General features: G+C 41.4%; 1 protein-coding gene across 1 annotated transcript in view; it reads right to left on the bottom strand.

Moving 5' to 3' along the window:
- Positions 1-487: 487 nt before the first annotated feature.
- Positions 488-21220, bottom strand: part of LOC135468049 (uncharacterized) — a 34988-nt gene continuing 14255 nt past the window's right edge. The window contains exons 5-11 of the mRNA XM_064746064.1: positions 15753-15836; positions 10090-10191; positions 9531-9672; positions 7167-7293; positions 5566-5687; positions 1378-1470; positions 488-1070 (exon numbers count right to left, since the gene is read on the bottom strand). Of these exons, the coding sequence (XP_064602134.1) occupies positions 1000-1070; positions 1378-1470; positions 5566-5687; positions 7167-7293; positions 9531-9672; positions 10090-10191; positions 15753-15836 (741 nt within the window). The 3' untranslated portion in view covers positions 488-999. The remainder of the gene's footprint in view (positions 1071-1377; positions 1471-5565; positions 5688-7166; positions 7294-9530; positions 9673-10089; positions 10192-15752; positions 15837-21220) is intronic.

Here is a 21220-nt window from a genome sequence, read left to right as displayed (position 1 = left end):
AGTGCTCTTACTGTAGTCAAAGTCTTTATTTCATATAGCAATGTAGCTGCCAAAGCTTTTAAAATGTGTAGCTTCTTCGCAAATTTCACACCTAAAAGTGACAAAGACCGTCCTATAATCCCACCTCTCTCCGCTTGTCGGCAGATGATGAATTTCTCCTGAATCCGGAATTGTTATCACAAAGTTTGTATTATGTGTCTAAAAACAGAGGATTACTCAAGTTCCATCATACTGTGTTTGCAATATGATTAGCATTTAAAAGATGAGAGCTTTTATAACACCAGGATTGTCTTCTACGTATAACACAAACTTGAGAAGAACAACACTTATATACAAAACAAGTGAACAGTATACCTGGATGCAAAACTGACACAATAAATAGTTTACTACACTGACAGCACTCCACATCCGGAATGTAAGAGGAACGTCACTCCATTACCAGATCAAGATGAATCTCAACAATGACTTAAGGCATCAGAAGATCTAAAAATTTAAATGTAAGTATAAAGTATATCTGAGTACAAAGCATTTTGAGTATTCTTATACTCAATTTGCAATTTTTTTTTTTTTTTTTGGACATTTTAAAATGAAATCTATAAATACTTGTTAATATATCAATGCTGACTAATCTCTGACCATCAACAGGCCCAGCTGATATGTAAAGTTTTCATGAAAGCACTAAAACGCCTTGGTATAAATGCAATAATGATTGGTGAATGAATTTATAAGACTTGTCCCCTGAAGGCTATATGTCTTCAGAAAATTCTCATCATCCAGACTTCAAGTGTAACAGAATTCTCATCATCCAGACTTCAAGTGTAACAGAATTCTCATCATACAGTGGGCTGGACTTCTATCTAGACAGACATCTTATACACAAAAATATGTACCCATCATTGTATGCTACGATTGGACTTTTTTGAAGCAATATGTAGTAAACAACAGAACGTTGAGCGTAAATCGTGCAGTAAGGCTGAGAAGTTTGTCACTCGGGCCAGATCACAGGGTTAGCCACCCCTGCAGGGTTAAGCCACACAGCAGCAGAAACACAGACCAACACGCCATCGAAGCTGAGGAGAAAAAGTCACATAAACCTTCATTATACTTCAGTACCTGCATTTCACTCCTGTTTTGTGTTGTACATGACCAATAATTTGTGTTAATTTTAACAACGCTCCCCCATATCATTAACAACCTATATGTAGTTATCACACCCGTAAAAACAGCACTACACAAGTTGGGGAGGCTGAGGTGGCGATGCTCTTTACCTTAATAAGCATGCAAACTAATCATCTAAACATAAATAAGCATATCTTTGATATTAACTTGTGTTATGAACAGGTTTATAGTAATAACAGTACATTCCTGTCCACATACCTGATGCTACACACGGTTTGTACAACCCCAGCCGTTCTGGCTCATTCTCCATGAATGACCTTAATTTGTCCTCCATCTCTCTCGAGTCTGGACCTGTAGGGGGAAGACAAACAGAACACAGTAAATGTTAAGGGGAAAACAGTACAACTATGAAAATGCTCAGAGGAAGACAAACACAGCACAACAGGTAAATGTTCAAGGGAAGACAAGCACAGCACAACAGGTAAATGTTCAGGGTGAGACAAACACAGCACAACAGGTAAATGTTCAGGGTGAGACAAACACAGCACAACAGGTAAATGTTCAGGTGAGACAAATACAGCACAACAGTTAAATGTTCAGGTGAGACAAATACAGCACAACAGGCAAACGTTCAGGGTGAGACAAACACAGCACAACAGGTAAATGTTCAGGTGAGACAAATACAGCACAACAGGTAAATGTTCAGGGTGAGACAAACACAGCACAACAGGTAAATGTTCAGGGTGAGACAAACACAGCACAACAGGTAAATGTTCAGGGGAAGACAAATGCAGCACAACAGGTAAATGTTCAAACACAGCACAACAGGTAAATGTTCAGGGGAAGACAAACACAGCACAACAGGTAAATGTTCAGGGGAAGACAAACGCAGCACAACAGGTAAATGTTCAGGGAAGACAAGCACAGCACAACAGCTAAATGTTCAGGGGAAGGCAAACACAGCACAACAGGTAAATGTTCAGGGGAAGACAAACACAGCACAACAGCTAAATGTTCAGGGGAAGACAAGCACAGCACAACAGCTAAATGTTCAGGGGAAGGCAAACACAGCACAACAGCTAAATGTTCAGGGGAAGGCAAACACAGCACAACAGCTAAATGTTCAGGGGAAGGCAAACACAGCACAACAGCTAAATGTTCAGGGGAAGGCAAACACAGCACAACAGGTAAATGTTCAGGGGAAGGCAAACACAGCACAACAGGTAAATGCTCAGGGGAAGACAAACACAGCACAACAGGTAAATGCTCAGGGGAAGACAAACACAGCACAACAGGTAAATGTTCAGGGGAAGACAAGCACAGCACAACAAGTAAATGTTCAGGGGAAGACAAACACAGCACAACAGCTAAATGTTCAGGGGAAGGCAAACACAGCACAACAGCTAAATGTTCAGGGGAAGGCAAACACAGCACAACAGGTAAATGTTCAGGGGAAGGCAAACACAGCACAACAGGAAAATGTTCAGGGGAAGACAAGCACAGCACAACAGGTAAATGTTCAGGGGAAGACAAGCACAGCACAACAGGTAAATGTTCAGGGGAAGACAAAACACAGCACATCAGGTAAACATTCAGGGGAAGACAAACACAGCAAAACAGGTAAATGTTCAAGGGAAGACAAGCACAGCACAACAGGTAAATGTTCAGGGGAAGACAAACACAGCACAACAGGTAAATGCTCAGGGGAAGACAAACACAGCACAACAGGTAAATGTTCAGGGGAAGACAAACACAGCACAACAGGTAAATGTTCAGGGGAAGACAAACACAGCACAACAGGTAAATGTTCAGGGGAAGGCAAACACAGCACAACAGGTAAATGTTCAGGGGAAGGCAAACACAGCACAACAGGTAAATGTTCAGGGGAAGACAAACGCAGCACAACAGGTAAATGTTCAGGGGAAGACAAACAACACAACAGGTAAATGTTTAGGGGAAGACAAACACAGAACAACAGGTAAATGCTCAGGGGAAGACAAACACAGCACAACAGGTAAATGTTCAGGGGAAGAGAAGCACAGCACAACAAGTAAATGTTCAGGGGACAGAACAGCTAAATGTTCAGGGGAAGACAAACACAGCACAACAGCTAAATGTTCAGGGCAAGACAAGCACAGCACAACAGGTAAATGTTCAGGGGAAGACAAACACAGCACAACAGGTAAATGTTCAGGGCAAGACAAGCACAGAACAACAGGTAAATGTTCAAGGGAAGACAACCACAGAACAACAGGTATATGTTCAGGTGAAGACAAACATAGCACAACAGGTAAATCTTGATGGGTGACAAGCACAGCACAACAGATAAATGTTCAGGGGAAGGCACAGAGCACAACAGGTAAATGTTCAGGGGAAAGCAAACACAGAACAGGTAAATGTTCAGGGGAGACAAACACAGCACAAAAGGCAAATGTTCAGGGGAAGACAAGCACAGAACAACAGGTAAATGTTCAAGGGAAGACAACCACAGAACAACAGGTATATGTTCAGATGAAGACAAACATAGCACAACAGGTAAATCTTGATGGGTGACAAGCACAGCACAACAGATAAATGTTCAGGGGAAGGCACAGAGCACAACAGCTAAATGTTCAGGGGAAGACAAACACAGAACAGGTAAATGTTCAGGGGAGACAAACACAGCACAACAGGTAAATGTTCAGGGGAAGACAAGCACAGCGCAACAGGTAAATGTTCAGGGGAAGACAAGCACAGCGCAACAGGTAAGTCTTAAGGGGAAGACAAGCACAGCACAACAGGTAAGTCTTAAGGGGAAGACAAGCACAGCGCAAGATGTAAATGTTTAGGAAAGGACAAACACAGCACAACGGGTAAATGTTCAGGGTGAGACAATCACAGCACAACAGGTAAATCTTGAGGGGAAGGCATACAGCACAACAGGTAAATGTTCAGGGGAAGACAAGCACAGCGCAACAGGTAAATGTTCAGGGGAAGACAAATACAGCACAACAGGTAAATCTTAAGGGGAAGACAAGCACAGCGCAACAGGTAAGTCTTAAGGGGAAGACAAGCACAGCGCAACAGGTAAGTCTTAAGGGGAAGACAAGCACAGCGTAACATGTAAATGTTCTGGGAGGACAAACACAGAACAACAGGTAAATGTTCAGGGTGATACAAACACAGCACAACAGGTAAATGTTCAGGGTGAGACAATCACAGCACAACAGGTAAATCTTGAGAGGAAGGCATACAGCACAACAGGTAAATGTTAAGGGGAAGGCAAACACAGAACAGGTAAATGTTCAGGGGAAGACAAGCACAACACAACAGGTAAATGTTCAGGGCGAGCCCAAGGAAGCACAACAGGTAAATCTTAAGGGGGAGACCAACACAAACACAGAACAACACGTAAATCTCAAGATAAATGTTCAGGGTAAGACAAACACAGAACAACAGGTAAATCTTAAGGTAAATGTTCAAAGGAAGACAAACATAGAACAGGTAAATCTTAAGGTAAATGTTCAAGGGAAGACAAATACAGCACAACAGGTAAATCTTAAGGGGAAGACAAGCACAGCACAACAGATAAATGTTCAGGAGAGGAGAAACACAGCACAACGGGTAAATGTTCAGGGTGAGACAATCACAGCACAACAGGTAAATCCTGAGAGGAAGGCATACAGCACAACAGGTAAATGTTAAGGGGAAGACAAGCACAACACAACAGGTAAATGTTCAGGGCGAGACCAAGGAAGCACAACAGGTAAATCTTAAGGTAAATGTTCAGGGTAAGACAAACACAGAACAACAGGTAAATCTTAAGGTAAATGTTCAAGGGAAGACAAACACAGAACAACAGGTAAATCTTAAGGTAAATGTTCAGGGTAAGACAAACATAGAACTGGTAAATCTTAAGGTAAATGTTCAAGGGAAGACAAACATAGAACAACAGGTAAATCTTAAGGAAAATGTTCAGGGTAAGACAAACACAGAACAACAGGTAAATCTTAATGGGAAGACAAACACAGAACAACAGATAAATCTTAAGGTAAATGTTCAGGGTAAGACAAACAGAAAAAAAAGGTAAATCCTAATGGGAAGACAAACACAGATCAACAGGTAAATCTTAAGGTAAATGTCCAGGGTAAGACAAACACAGAACAACAGGTAAATCTTAAGGTAAATGTCCAGGGTAAGACAAACACAGAACAACAGGTAAATCTTAATGGGAAGATAAACACAGAACAACAGGTAAATCTTAAGGTAAATGTTCAGGGTGAGACAAACACAGAACAACAGGTAAATCTTAACAGAAGATAAACATAGAACAACAGGTAAATCTTAAGATAAATCTTAATGGGAAGACAAACACAGAACAACAGGTAAATCTTAAGGTAAATGTTCAAGGGAAGACAAACACAGAACAACAGGTAAATCTTGAGACACAACCAAGCTGTACTGTACCTGTGATATAAGCCATGACTGTTACACACTCGTCCGTGGTAATATCAGATGTGACCATCGCCACACTAACAATCCAGCGTGGAGCGTCCACTAGCTCTGATATGGTGTTCATGAAATCCAACCTGATTACAGAATAAACAGATCACCAGATAAAATCCCGAGTTGGCATGCAAATTGCCACCACACGCACACAGATATCCAGTCCATCTCACTGTACATGTAACTTAACAAGATAAGATTGGTCATTAACATCTCTATCATGCTGTAAGCTGCATGATTATTCACATGTTTCGTATGATTTTTTTGTATTTGAATTTGTATGTATTCCAATTCCTTACAAGATACAAACAACGGATATTTCAGGAAACGAACATCCCATTAATGTACAATTTTAGCTACCACAGTTGCTCACTTGTCCAGTAATGTACAGTTTAGCTACTGCAGTTTCTCACTTAGCAGGATAGGGATTCCCCAGTAATGTACAGTTTAGCTACCACAGTTGCTCACTTGTCAAATCAGGAATTCCCAATAAATGTACGGTTTCGGTCAAAAGGTGGAACACTTGTCACTTTAGGAATACCAAAGCAATGTACATTTTAGCTACCACAGTTCCTCACTTGTCAGACTGGGGATTCCCCAGTAATGCACAGTTTAGATATTATAGCTACACACTTGTCAGGTTAGGAATTCCCCAGTAATGTACAGTTTAGCTACCACAGTTCCTCACTTGTCAGACTGGGGATTCCCCAGTAATGCACAGTTTAGATATTATAGCTACACACTTGTCAGGTTAGGAATTCCCCAGTAATGTACAGTTTAGCTACCACAGTTCCCTATTTGTCAGACTGGGAATTCCCCAGTAATGTACAGTTTAGGTACCATAGCTGCACACTTGTCAGGTTAGGAATTCCCCAGAAATGTACAGTTTAGCTACCACAGTTCGCCATTTGTCAGGCTGGGAATTCCCCAGTAATGTACAGTTTAGCTACCACGGCTGCTCACTGTCATGTTAGGAATTCCCCAGTAATTTTCAGTTTAGCTACCATAGCTGCACACTTATCAGGTTAGGAATTCCCCAGTAATTTACAGTTTAGCTACCACAGTTGCTCACTGTCAGGTTAGGAATTCCCCAGTAATTTACAGTTTAGCTACCATGGTTGCTCACTGTCAGGTTAGGAATTCCCCAGTGATGTACAGTTTAGCTACCACAGTTGCTCACTTATCAGGTTAGGAATTCCCCAGTAATTTACAGTTTAGCTACCACAGCTGCTCACTGTCAGGTTAGGAATTCCCCAGTGATGTACAGTTTAGCTACCACAGTTGCTCACTTATCAGGTTAGGAATTCCCCAGTAATTTACAGTTTAGCTACCACAGCTGCTCACTGTCAGGTTAGGAATTCCCCAGTAATGTACAGTTTAGCTACCACAGTTTCTCACTTATCATGTTAGGAATTCCCCAGTAATGAATAGTTTAGCTACCACAGTTGCTCACTGTCAGGTTAAGAATTCCCCAGTAATGTACAGTTTAGCTACCATCGTTGCTCACTTATCAGGTTAGGAATCCCCCAGTAATGTACAGTTTAGCTACCACAGCTGCTCACTTGTCAAAAGGTTTAGGGTTGGCTATAATCATCTCCACTGTCTGTGCGTCCATAGGCAGGATATCAGCGCAGGCGATTCGGGGCGCACCTCTGTTCTCAGCGTGAAACACAAAGGACCTTCCCAACACTGGAAAAATATGAATTCTAAACTTAAAATTTCTCTTGCTTTTTGTCAAAAATACTTTATAGTCAGAAAGGTTGAGAATGTTACCTTGAACAAATCCAAACTGCATCACTGCGAGACTTCATGGATTATCTTATAGGAAATAGCCACAATAAAGGGAAGCAGTACTTTCTGGAGGATCAACCTTATGTACCAGACCAGTACATTGTCTCTTCAATTTCACAGAATACAGGATTTGATAATGCTTATTTTACTTAGATGCACTGTGTCACAATAAAGTATTCTGCTACTTTTCCTCAGATGTCCGCTGCTTCCCTGACTTCTACCTTAGTCTGAGGTTTCCTGTTTCTTACTTCCATTAACTTTCAGTGCTGTTTCTCTGGCTGCTGCTACCTTACTATGTTGTTTCTTTTACTTTTACATTTCTGTGTGATGTTTCTCAGACTCCCACTACCTTACTCTGCTGCATGCTGTTTCTCAGACTTCCACTACCTTACCCTGCTGCTTGCTGTTTCTCAAACTCCCACTACCTTACCCTGCTGCTTGCTGTTTCTCAGGCTTCCACTGCCTTACCCTACTGCTTACTGTTTCTCAGGCTTCCACTACCTTACCCTGTGGCTTGCTGTTTCTCCGACTTCCACTACCTTACCCTGCCCCTTGCGGTTTCTCAAGACTTCCCCTGCCTTACCCTGCCGCTTGCTGTTTCTCACACTTCCACTACAATACCATGTTGCTTGCTGTTTCTCAGACTTCCACTACATTACTGTGTCTTCTTTGCTGTTTCTCCGACTTCCACTACATTACCATGTTGTTTGCTGTTTCTCAGACGTCCACTACCTTACTCTGCTGCTTACTGTTTCTCAGACGTCCACTACATTACCCTGCTGCTTGCTGTTTCTCAGACTTCCACTACCTTACTCTGCTGCTTACTGTTTCTCAGACGTCCACTACATTACCCTGCTGCTTGCTGTTTCTCAGACTTCCACTACATTACTGTGTTTTCTTTGCTGTTTCTCAAACTTCCACTACATTGCGGTGTTGTTTGCGGTTTCTCAGACTTGTACTACATTACCGTAATGCTTGCAGTTTCTGGCATCTACCATATGTACATATTGCACTGCTGGCGGTCCCCGACTACCATCTTACTGAGATGCTGGTGGTCTCCTACTTACTGTGCTGCTGGCAGTTTCTGACTAACACTTTACTGTGCTGCCAACAGTCTGATGACTTTCTTATTGTGCCGCGGGTGGTTTCTGACTACCGCCTTACTGTGCTGCTGGCGGTTTCTGACTACCACCTTACTGTGCTGCTGGCAGTCTCTCACTACCACCTTACTGTGCTGCTGGTGGTCTCTGACTACCACCTTACTGTGCTGCTGGTGGTCTTACTACCACCTTACTGTGCTGCTGACATTTTCTGACTACCACCTTACTGTGCTGCTGGCAGTTTCTGACGACTACCTTACTGTGCTGCTGGCAGTTTCTGACTACCAACTTACTGTGTTGCTGGCAGTCTCTGACTACCGCCTTACTGTGCTGCTGGCAGTTTCTGACTACCGCCTTACTGTGCTGCTGGCGGTTTCTGACGACCGCCTTACTGTGCTGCTGGCGGTTTCTGACGACCGCCTTACTGTGCTGCTGGCAGTTTCTGACTACCGCCTTAGTTTCTGACTACCACCTTACTGTGCTGCTGGCAGTTTCTGACTACCACCTTACTGTGCTGCTGGCAGTCTCTGACTGCCACCTTACTGTGCTGCTGGTGGTCTCTGACTACCACCTTACTGTGCTGCTGGTGGTCTTACTACCACCTTACTGTGCTGCTGGTGGTCTCTGACTACCACCTTACTGTGCTGCTGGCAGTTTCTGACTACCGCCTTACTGTGCTGCTGGCGGTTTCTGACTACCGCCTTACTGTGCTGCTGGCGGTTTCTGACTACCGCCTTACTGTGCTGCTGGCGGTTTCTGACTACCGCCTTACTGTGCTGCTGGCGGTTTCTGACTACCGCCTTACTGTGCTGCTGGCAGTTTCTGACGACCGCCTTACTGTGCTGCTGGCAGTTTCTGACTACTACCTAACTGTGCTGCTGACAGTTTCTGACTACTACCTAACTGTGCTGCTGACGGTTTCTGACGACTATCTTACTGTGCTGCTGACAGTTTCTGACTACTGCTTTACTGTGCTGCTGGCAGTTTCTGACTACCAACTTACTGTGTTGCTGGCAGTTTCTCAGACTTTCTCACCTGAAAATTTGTCAGCCAGTGGAATGTCCACATCTGTGTAGAGCCTTGGCCCCCCGCCGATGTCGTAGGCTGCAAGTTTACCTGCCTGGTCTCCCAGCTCACACCGCAGTGGATTGTGCATGGAACACTCTGTGTAGTTATTCTTAGAACAAAAATCATCTCACAGTTAATAGAGACCAAATGGGACGAGTGCGCATAAAGGAACTGCACCAATATGTATGAGAGAACTTTATTAGTACAGTATAATGAGAACTATGTCTACATGGTAAGGTGGTCCTGGTCAGGGAGGTGAACAATGATTGCACCAGATGAACAATGAATGCACCAGATGAACGATGAATGAATGACATACAATGAAACAAAAAAACCCCAAAAACATGAGAAAATGAGAAACAAACAACTCTAGCTTCTGTAGATCCAATGAGCCATAGGGTTTGGGGGTGGATGGAGGGCTCACATGCTTAGAAGTCAACAGTGCTGCAGAAGAGAAAGTCACCTGAACTTAGACTTGTAAAATCGCTCCTGGAGATTTAGCTGGCTATTAGCAGTGCAGGCTTACCTTGACATCCACATGGTAAGGGTTATAATGACCCCCGGCGCTACCACAGCCCTGGCCCACCCCGACGGGCTTCTCATGGATGTGCCAGTTATGCTGGAGAGTCTGAAACATGGGACAAATACTAAATGTGTGTGTGATGGATGTACCAGTGCATGGTTACATGTCAATCAGGTCAAAGTAGTGTGTGTGTGATGGATGTACCTGTACATGGTTACATGTCAATCACGATAAAGCAGTGTGTGTGATGTATGTACCTGTGCATGGTTACATGTCAATCACGACAAAGCAGTTTGTGTGATGGATGTACCTGTGCATGGTTACATGTCAATCACGACAAAGTAGTGTGTGTGATGGATGTACCTGTACATGATTACAGATCAATCACGACAAGCAGTTTGTGTGTGTGATGGATGTACCTGTACATGGTTACATGTCAATCAGGTCAAAGCAGTGTGTGTGATGGATGTACCTGTACATGATTACATGTCAATCACGACAAAGCAGTTTGTGTGTGATGGATGTACCTGTACATGGTTACAAGTCAATCAACAAAAAGCAGTGTGTGTGATGGATGTACCTGTACATGGTTACATGTCAATCACGGCAAAGTAGTGTGTGATGGATGTACCTGTACATGGTTACATGTCAATCAAGACAAAGTAGTTTGTGTGTGTGATGGATGTACCTGTACATGGTTACATGTCAATCACGACAAAGCAGTGTGTGTGATGGATGTACCAGTGCATGGTTACATGCCAATCACGACAAAGCAGTGTGTGTGATGGATGTACCTGTACATGGTTACATGCCAATCAAGACAAAGTAGTGTGTTTGATGGATGTACCTGTGCATGGTTACATGCCAATCAAGACAAAGCAGTGTGTGTGATGGATGTACCAGTGCATGGTTACATGCCAATCACGACAAAGCAGTGTGTGTGATGGATGTACCTGTACATGGTTACATGCCAATCACGACAAAGTAGTTTGTGTGATGGATGTACCTGTACATGATTACATGCCAGTCACGACAAAGCAGTTTGTGTGATGGATGTACCTGTACATGGTTACATGCCAATCAAGATAAAGCAGTGTGTGTGATGGATGTACCTGTACATGATTACATGCCAAACAAGATAAAGCAGTGTGTGTGATGGATGTACCTGTACATGATTACATGCCAATCAAGACAAAGCAGTGTGTGTGATGGATGTACCTGTACATGATTACATGTCAATCACGACAAAGCAGTTTGTGTGTGATGGATGTACCTGTACATGGTTACAAGTCAATCAACAAAAAGCAGTGTGTGTGATGGATGTACCTGTACATGATTACATGTCAATCAAGAAAAAGCAGTGTGTGTGATGGATGTACCTGTACCAATCAAGACAAAGCAGTGTGTGTGATGGATGTACCTGTACATGGTTACATGTCAATCAAGACAAAGTAGAATGTGTGATGGATGTACCAGTGCATGGTTACATGTCAATCACGACAAAGCAGTGTGTGTGATGGATGTACCAGTGCATGGTTACATGCCAATCACAACAAAGCAGTGTGTGTGATGGATGTACCAGTGCATGGTTACATGCCAATCACGACAAAGCAGTGTGTGTGATGGATGTACCAGTGCATGGTTACATGCCAATCACGACAAAGCAGTGTGTGTGATGGATGTACCAGTGCATGCTTACATGCCAATCAAGACAAAGCAGTGTGTGTGATGGATGTACCTGTACATGATTACATGTCAATCACGACAAAGCAGTTTGTGTGTGATGGATGTACCTGTACATGATTACATGTCAATAACGACAAAGCAGTTTGTGTGTGATGGATGTACCTGTACATGGTTACAAGTCAGTCAACAAAAAGCAGTGTGTGTGATGGATGTACCTGTAGATGATTACATGTCAATCAACAAAAAGCAGTGTGTGTGATGGATGTACCTGTACATGATTACATGTCAATCAAGAAAAAGCAGTGTGTGTGATGGATGTACCTGTGCATGGTTACATGCCAATCAAGACAAAGCAGTGTGTGTGATGGATGTACCTGTACATGATTACATGTCAATCACGACAAAGCAGTTTGTGTGTGATGGATGTACCTGTACATGGTTACAAGTCAATCAACAAAAAGCAGTATGTGTGATGGATGTACCTGTACATGATTACATGTCAATCAAGACAAAGCAGTGTGTGTGATGGATGTACCTGTACCAATCAAGACAAAGCAGTTTGTGTAATGGATGTACCTGTACATGATTACATGCCAGTCACGACAAAGCAGTTTGTGTGTGTGATGGATGTACCTGTACATGGTTACATGCCAATCAAGATAAAGCAGTGTGTGTGATGGATGTACCTGTACATGGTTACATGTCAATCAAGACAAAGCAGTGTGTGTGATGGATGTACCTGTACATGGTTACATGCCAGTCACGACAAAGCAGTTTGTGTGTGTGATGGATGTACCTGTACATGGTTACATGCCAATCAAGATAAAGCAGTGTGTGTGATGGATGTACCTGTACATGGTTACATGTCAATCAAGGCAAAGCAGTGTGTGTGATGGATGTACCTGTACATGGTTACATGTCAATCAAGGCAAAGCAGTTTGTGTGATGGATGTACCACTGCATGGTTACATGTCAATCAAGACAAAGCAGTGTGTGTGATGGATGTACCTGTACATGGTTACATGTCAATCAAGACAAAGCAGTTTGTGTGTGATGGATGTACCTGTACATGGTTACATGTCAATCAGGACAAAGTAGTGTGTGTGATGAATGTACCTGTACATGGTTACATGCCAAACAAGACAAAGCAGTGTGTGTGATGGATGTACCAGTGCATGGTTACATGTCAATCAAGACAAAGTAGTGTGTGTGATGGATGTACCTGTACATGATTACATGTCAATCAAGATAAAGCAGTGTGTGTGATGGATGTACCTGTGCATGGTTACATGTCAATCACGATAAAGCAGTGTGTGTTATGGATGTACCAGTACCAATCAAGACAAAGCAGTGTGTGTGATGGATGTACCTGTGCATGGTTACATGCCAATCAAGACAAAGCAGTGTGTGTGATGGATGTACCTGTGCATGGTTACATGTCAATCACGACAAAGCAGTTTGTGTGTGATGGATGTACCTGTACATGATTACATGCCAGTCAAGACAAAGCAGTGTGTGTGATGGATGTACCAGTGCATGGTTACATGTCAATCAAGACAAAGCAGTGTGTGTGATGGATGTACCTGTACATGGTTACATGTCAATCACAACAAAGGAGTGTGTGTGATGGATGTACCAGTACATGGTTACATGTCTATCAAGGCAAAGCAGTGTGTGTGATGGATGTACCTGTACATGATTACATGCCAATCACGACAAAGCAGTGTGTGTGATGGATGTACCAGTGCATGGTTACATGTCAATCACGACAAAGGAGTGTGTGTGATGGATGTACCTGTACATGGTTACATGTCAATCAAGATAAAGCAGTTTGTGTGATGGATGTACCTGTACATGATTACATGCCAATCAAGATAAAGCAGTGTGTGTGATAGATGTACCTGTACATGATTACATGCCAATGAAGACAAAGTAGTGTGTGTGATGGATGTACCTGTACATGGTTACATGTCAATCAAGGCAAAGCAGTTTGTGTGATGGATGTATCTGTGCATGGTTACATGCCAGTCACGACAAAGCAGTTTGTGTGTGTGATGGATGTACCTGTACATGGTTACATGCCAATCAAGATAAAGCAGTGTGTGTGATGGATGTACCTGTACATGGTTACATGTCATTCAAGACAAAGCAGTGTGTGTGATGGATGTACCTGTACATGGTTACATGTCAATCAAGACAAAGCAGTGTGTGTGATGGATGTACCAGTGCATGGTTACATGTCAATCACGATAAAGCAGTGTGTGTGATGGATGTACCTGTGCATGGTTACATGCCAATCAAGACAAAGCAGTGTGTGTGATGGATGTACCAGTACCAATCAAGACAAAGCAGTGTGTGTGATGGATGTACCTGTGCATGGTTACATGCCAATCAAGACAAAGCAGTGTGTGTGATGGATGTACCTGTGCATGGTTACATGTCAATCAAGACAAAGCAGTGTGTGTGATGGATGTACCTGTACATGGTTACATGTCAATCAACAAAAAGCAGTGTGTGTGATGGATGTACCTGTACATGATTACATGCCAATCAAGACAAAGCAGTGTGTGTGATGGATGTACCTGTACATGATTACAAGGCAATCAAGGCAAAAGCAGTGTGTGTGATGGATGTACCTGTACATGGTTACAAGGCAATCAAGGCAAAAGCAGTGTGTGTGATGGATGTACCTGTACATGGTTACATGCCAATTAAGACAAAGTAGTGTGTGTGATGGATGTACCAGTGCATGGTTACATGTCAATCACGACAAAGGAGTGTGTGTGATGGATGTACCTGTACATGATTACATGTCAATCACGACAAAGCAGTGTGTGTGATGGATGTACCAGTACATGGTTACATGTCTATCAAGACAAAGTAGTGTGTATGATGGATGTACCAGTACATGGTTACATGTCTATCAAGACAAAGCAGTGTGTGTGATGGATGTACCAGTACATGTTTACATGTCTATCAAGACAAAGCAACAATCTATACTAATGTATTCATGTATATCGCATGTACATTTCACAGTAATTGTAGCACTTGGATTTCACAGTTATTGTAGCCCTTCCATTTCACAGTAATTGTAGCCTTTCAATTTCACAGTAATCGTAGCCCTTGGATTTCACAATAATTGTAGCCTTTCGATTTCACAGTAATTGTAGCCCTTGGATTTCACAATAATTGTAGCACTTAGATCGACACCAATACTTATATACCTAACATTTTAAAACAGTGTCCAGAGGATTAAGACATGACATGTTCCAGTGTTTGTTTAATTGTTAAATTTCGGTGCACAAAATTTTGACATCACACGGGTAATTATAAAACTTTTTATAATATCCATTTTTCTGTTTAAACCTGCTTGGTAATGCATTCAGAACATTTCTGGTCAAACAAGTTCTTCAGGTCATACAGAAGTGTGCAGTAGTTTTGGGGGGAAACTAGACTAAGTACACATAACATTCAGTTCAATGGCCTCGAAACACACTGAATTCCATGCACGTATATATTCAGGGAGTTTTGTGTGACATTTTTCATTCCAAAAAACTTATTTAATCATAAATATACCTTATTAAGTTTTTGATTACTACAACAGCAACATATTTTCTGTTAAGTTTTTTAAATTACTTTTTTAATATAAATGTTTTGTATAGAGAAAAGCCCTAGTTTATATCTCCACTATCTCTACATCATGTATTAGCCTTTAGGGCATTCACTATCATGTGTTATCTCGGATTATCATGTGTTATCTCGGATTATCATGTGTTATCTCGGATTATCACGTCTGATCTCAGATTTAAAGCTTGATTATTCAGCTTTCCTCAAACAAGTGAATTAACTTTATCATCATCCCAGCTGTGCGGGACGCCCCTGCTGAACCATTCCTCTGTCACTAGACAAAAAAATCTCTCCAACTGATTTGTTTGAAAGAACAGTAAAGACAAGCAAATACAGAAAACTATATTTAATACCTTTTTGGATGGGTTTATGGGATAGCTGAGATCGACGTACACTTGAGTGTCACTTAGCCTTCCATCACCGTAGCGCACCTGAGTCTGAAACAGACAGCACACTGATATGAGTACAGGAAGTAAAAATAGATTTACTTTTTTATTTGACTGGTGTTATATGTTGTCCTCAATGATGTTTCACTTAGGCCTATACAACGGTGGCTAACATTATGGTGGTAGGAAACCGGGCAGAGCCCTGGGGGAAACCCATGACCATCCTCAGAATAACAAAAGAACCCCTCAAACTACACACACATACATTGAATATATCACTATATATGTTTCTTACTTGATTGTTGTTAATTAATGCTACACTCTAGCCACCTTTAAACAATTTTTGGTTGGGTGTAACCCACTCCTATGAAAAAGAATAAGGCAGGTCGTAAATAAGGAATCCATTTCTATTTTCACTGTGAAACATAGGGATTATGAAATTATGATGGACAGAAAAATGAAAATGCCACCCTCAGATCCCAATAACATTTTTAATGATGGCCATAAGGATACTTTCAGCGATAAGACGGAAGTGAGCTTTACCTTCAATCCTTAATGTGACATACCAATATGCATCACTCACAATCTAAAGGAGACATGGAAAGATACTATTAAACAATGAGCACTGTTTTAAGAAAAATGCAGATAGATATGTCAAAAAACAATTAAAAATTATGTTGTTTTCAGCATATTTGATAATTCTTAATCAGTGCTCTTTTCTAGGCATAATTTCCATCAATACCCATAATGCATTTGGAAAGGATGTTATTGATTAACATAGCGGGAATGCGAGATCAACTTAGCTACAGAAGCCCAGGCTCTCCCAACAACTGAGCTGTTTAAACAGCTATCAACGTTAAAGTCACCACAGCAGCTAATGTCTACACTGATCGCTTAGCTACAGCAGTTCAGGCTCTCCCAACAGCTACGCCGTTTTAACAGCTATCAACATTAACATCACCACAGTAGGTAATGTCTACATTGATCGCTTACCTACAGCAGCTCAGATTCTCCCAACAACTACGCCGTTTTAACAGCCATCAACGTTAATGTCACCACAGCAGCTAATGTCTGCATTGATCGCTCTGAACTTTAAGAAACTGTAGCTCATTTTTTTGAAAGTCATTTTTACACCCCAGCAAGAAAGCTGAAAAGGGCCTTGTATGTTTATATGTTCGACCACATCATACACTAAACATTAAGACATAAAAATCAAGTGCTTCATGTATCTTTTAATGCCACTACATATGTACATGGTGGCCCTCACTTCATCCCTGAATGCATCCTTGTTTTACTTACATACACTGTCTGTGTACATCACTTCATCTCTGAATGCATCCTTGTTTTACCTACATACACTGTGTACATGGTGGCCCTCACTTCATCTCTGACTGCATCCTTGTTTTACTTACATACACTGTCTGTGTACATCACTTCATCTCTGAATGCATCCTTGTTTTACTTACATACACTGTCTATGTACATCACTTCATCTCTGAATGCATCCTTGTTTTACTTACATACACTGTCTGTGTACATCACTTCATCTCTGAATGCATCCTTGTTTTACCTACATACACTGTCTGTGTACATCACTTCATCTCTGAATGCATCCTTGTTTCACTTACATACACTGTCTGTGTACATCACTTCATCTCTGAATGCATCCTTGTTTTACTTACATACACTGTCTGTGTACATAACTCCATCTCTCAATGCATCCTTGTTTTACTTACATACACTGTCTGTGTACATCACTTCATCTCTGAATGCATCCTTGTTTTACTTACATACACTGTCTGTGTACATGGCGGCCCTCACTTCATCTCTGACTGCATCCTTGTTTTACTTACATACACTGTCTGTGTACATCACTTCATCTCTGAATGCATCCTTGTTTTACTTACATACACTGTCTATGTACATGGAGGCCCTCACTTCATCTCTGAATGCATCCTTGTTTCACTTACATACACTGTCTGTGTACATCACTTCATCTCTGAATGCATCCTTGTTTTACTTACATACACTGTCTATGTACATGGAGGCCCTCACTTCATCTCTGAATGCATCCTTGTTTCACTTACATACACTGTCTGTGTACATCACTTCATCTCTGAATGCATCCTTGTTTTACTTACATACACTGTCTATGTACATGGAGGCCCTCACTTCATCTCTGAATGCATCCTTGTTTCACTTATATACCAGACAGGCAGAGGGAGGGGGGGGGGGGGGCGGTAATGGGCCACCTCCTACTACCCTGTTTCTCCCGCTAGTTGGGACATTTGTGGGGACAGCACTATTGCTTGTTTTGTTGTTGTTGCTGTTGCCTTTTTGTATGTACATTTATGAATGTATCTAAGTTCACCTTTCCAACCACATGTACGTGCTGTATCTTGTTTGATATATATTGATGTATTTTTTTGGATTGCACTCTGAAGTATATATTTCCTAAATATTGTTTTCTCTTGCCATGGGGGAAGAACAGTTTCACTGCAAACTGACCGAGCCACGTAAATAAGTACATTATTACTATTATTATTATATTAACTCTTGAGAAAACATTTAAAAGATTTGCCTAGTTATGAATGAGAAGTGCACAGTGGTACAACTCATCACTACAAAGAAAATGGTGTGCAGTACATAGCCTCTTTCATTGTAACAAAATACATATAACATCCATCTTCCAACAAAGCACCTTGATCAACTGCCTGATAAATAGGTAATGCGTAGATAATGTAATCTTAGTATGGTTGGGGACTAAAAAAAAGTTTGAGGGTAGTCCTGCCCTGCAGGGGCTGTGTTACAAACACACACACTCACTCACTCACAAAGACACACACAGACACTCACACTCACACACACACTCACACTCACACAGACACACACTCACTCACAGACACACAGATAATCACACACTCACACAGACACACACAGACAAACACACACATGCACTCAGACACACACACACACACACACACACCCACACAAAGTTGTTATCTTCATGATCACCTCCAACAAAATGTCACTTCACTGTTAAAAAGACCACATGCTGTTACCATGGAAACCTCACTAATCTCTTGAAAACTTGGGTGTCCACTGTTTGAGATGGGAAGGAAGGAAGGAATGAAAGTATGTATATAAATATGTAGACTTCAGACACAAACACAGGCTACATGTCATACAGACCACTGGGGGGATGATCACAAACGCCCTGCTGAGACATATACATCTATCAAAGCTTCCCAGGAGACATGTATAAAATAAAAGAAAATTCATTGACCCATGAAAAGGTTGTAGAAATTAAATGTTTAAAATTAGTCTTAGCCCATTCAACACTGTTTAAATTTTTAGGTGAGATATGCAGGCTTCCCAGCTTGAAGCATGTTATCACATATCCACACAGCGGCACACTCCTGTAACAAGATCTAGGTGAATTAAAACCACACTTCACATCAGGGTATTGAGAGTATCAATCGGTGTGCAAATCACACTCAGTGTCTGGTACAAGGGTGTCATAATCACATTCCTGGTCATAAATACAAAAGAAGGCCTGCACAGTATGTTCAAAGAGTCTTAACGTCATCCATCATCCCTTTTCACTCAATCAACAGTACATTTTATGCAATCCTGGCAGAGGATTACACTGTCTTCTCCACATTAATCAAAACTTCACATGGCGCATGGACATATGGCATCATCAACTCCAGATCATAGGATAGCTATCGGGCTTGAATGCGCACGTATATAACAACTTTGATGTTAATCCTGTTATCAGGCAGCACCCAGCAGGTAAAGCAGAGCCACTCATTCTGCTGTATGTTTATATTTGAGCTGTAATCTACAATACTGTAATCTACAATACTGTAATCCACAATACTGGCCCCACTCAGATACGCTCACACATGCCTAACCGTTGGAGGAGTATACAAGAACACCAAAACATTCAATATTTCAATTTTCTTTTTTGTCTCAAAGGAATGTACAGTTCAATAATCATATGGTCATGCTGAAAACTCAGGCTTTGTACCTAAAAGCGGAATCACAAATATCCAAATATGGTCTTGCTTTACCCAGACTTCCCCCACAGCCCTGCCCTTCATTTACATCCATCCTCACAGATCATATGCACCAGGTGGCAGCTGTTAACTAGAGGGCATGCTGCCACTTTACGTGCCCCCAATGATGAGCTTATTCAAGTTTTACACGGGCAGACATCTCTGAAATATATTACAGCTAGCACTGATCAGTTAACAGACATTTGTAAAGCTGTGAAAATACCCAAAAGCTTTTTCTTCAATTCATTCTATTGGTAAATGACCTAAAATACAGTAACGCTATTCCTACATAAGTCAATCCAAGTTTTGTATTTGCTACAGTGAAACTTACCCCCAATACAGTACATCTAGCGTAGAACACATTTCAAGAGTGTGTTGAAGTATCTATGCTTCTGTACATATCACACAAGTACTGACTAACACACCTAAAGTATCTACACCTCTGCTGATATCACACAACTACTTCCCAACATGACCAAAGTATCTACGCCTCTGTACATATCACACAAGTACTTCAACATGACCAAAGTATCTATACCTCTAAAACATATCACACAACTACTTCCCAACATGACCAAAGTATCTACTCCTCTGTGCATATCACATTAGTACTGACCAACATGACCAAAGTATCTACGCCTCTAAAACATATCACACAAGTACTTCTCAACATGGCCAAAGTATCTACGCCTCTAAATCATATCACACAAGTACTTCCCAACATGACCAAAGTATCTATACCTCTAAAATATATCACACAACTACTTCCCAACATGACCAAAGTATCTACTCCTCTGTGCATATCACATTAGTACTGACCAACATGACCAAAGTATCTATACCTCTAAAACATATCACACAAGTACTTCTCAACATGGCCAAAGTATCTATGCATAGGTACATATCACACCAGTACTTCAACATGACCAAAGTATCTATACCTCTAAAACATATCACACAAGTACTTCTCAACATGACCAAAATATCTACGCCTCTGTACATATCACACCAGTACTTACCAACATGACCAAAGTATCTATACCTCTAAAACATATCACACAAGTACTTCAATATGACCAAAGTATCTACGCCTCTGTACATATCACACTAGTACTGACCAACATGACCAAAGTATCTATACCTCTAAAACATATCACACAAGTACTTCAATATGACCAAAGTATCTACGCCTCTGTACATATCACACTAGTACTGACCAACATGACCAAAGTATCTATACCTCTAAAACATATCACACAAGTACTTCAACATGACCAAAGTATCTATGCATCTGTACATATCACACCAGTACTTACCAACATGACCAAAGTATCTATACCTCTAAAACATGTCATACAAGTACTTCTCAACATG

This window comes from Liolophura sinensis, chromosome 6, assembly GCF_032854445.1.
Source record: "Liolophura sinensis isolate JHLJ2023 chromosome 6, CUHK_Ljap_v2, whole genome shotgun sequence".
Lineage (NCBI taxonomy): Eukaryota > Metazoa > Mollusca > Polyplacophora > Chitonida > Chitonidae > Liolophura > Liolophura sinensis.
The sequence above is the reverse complement of the archived record's forward strand: the minus strand, read 5'-3'. Positions and strand labels throughout refer to the sequence as shown.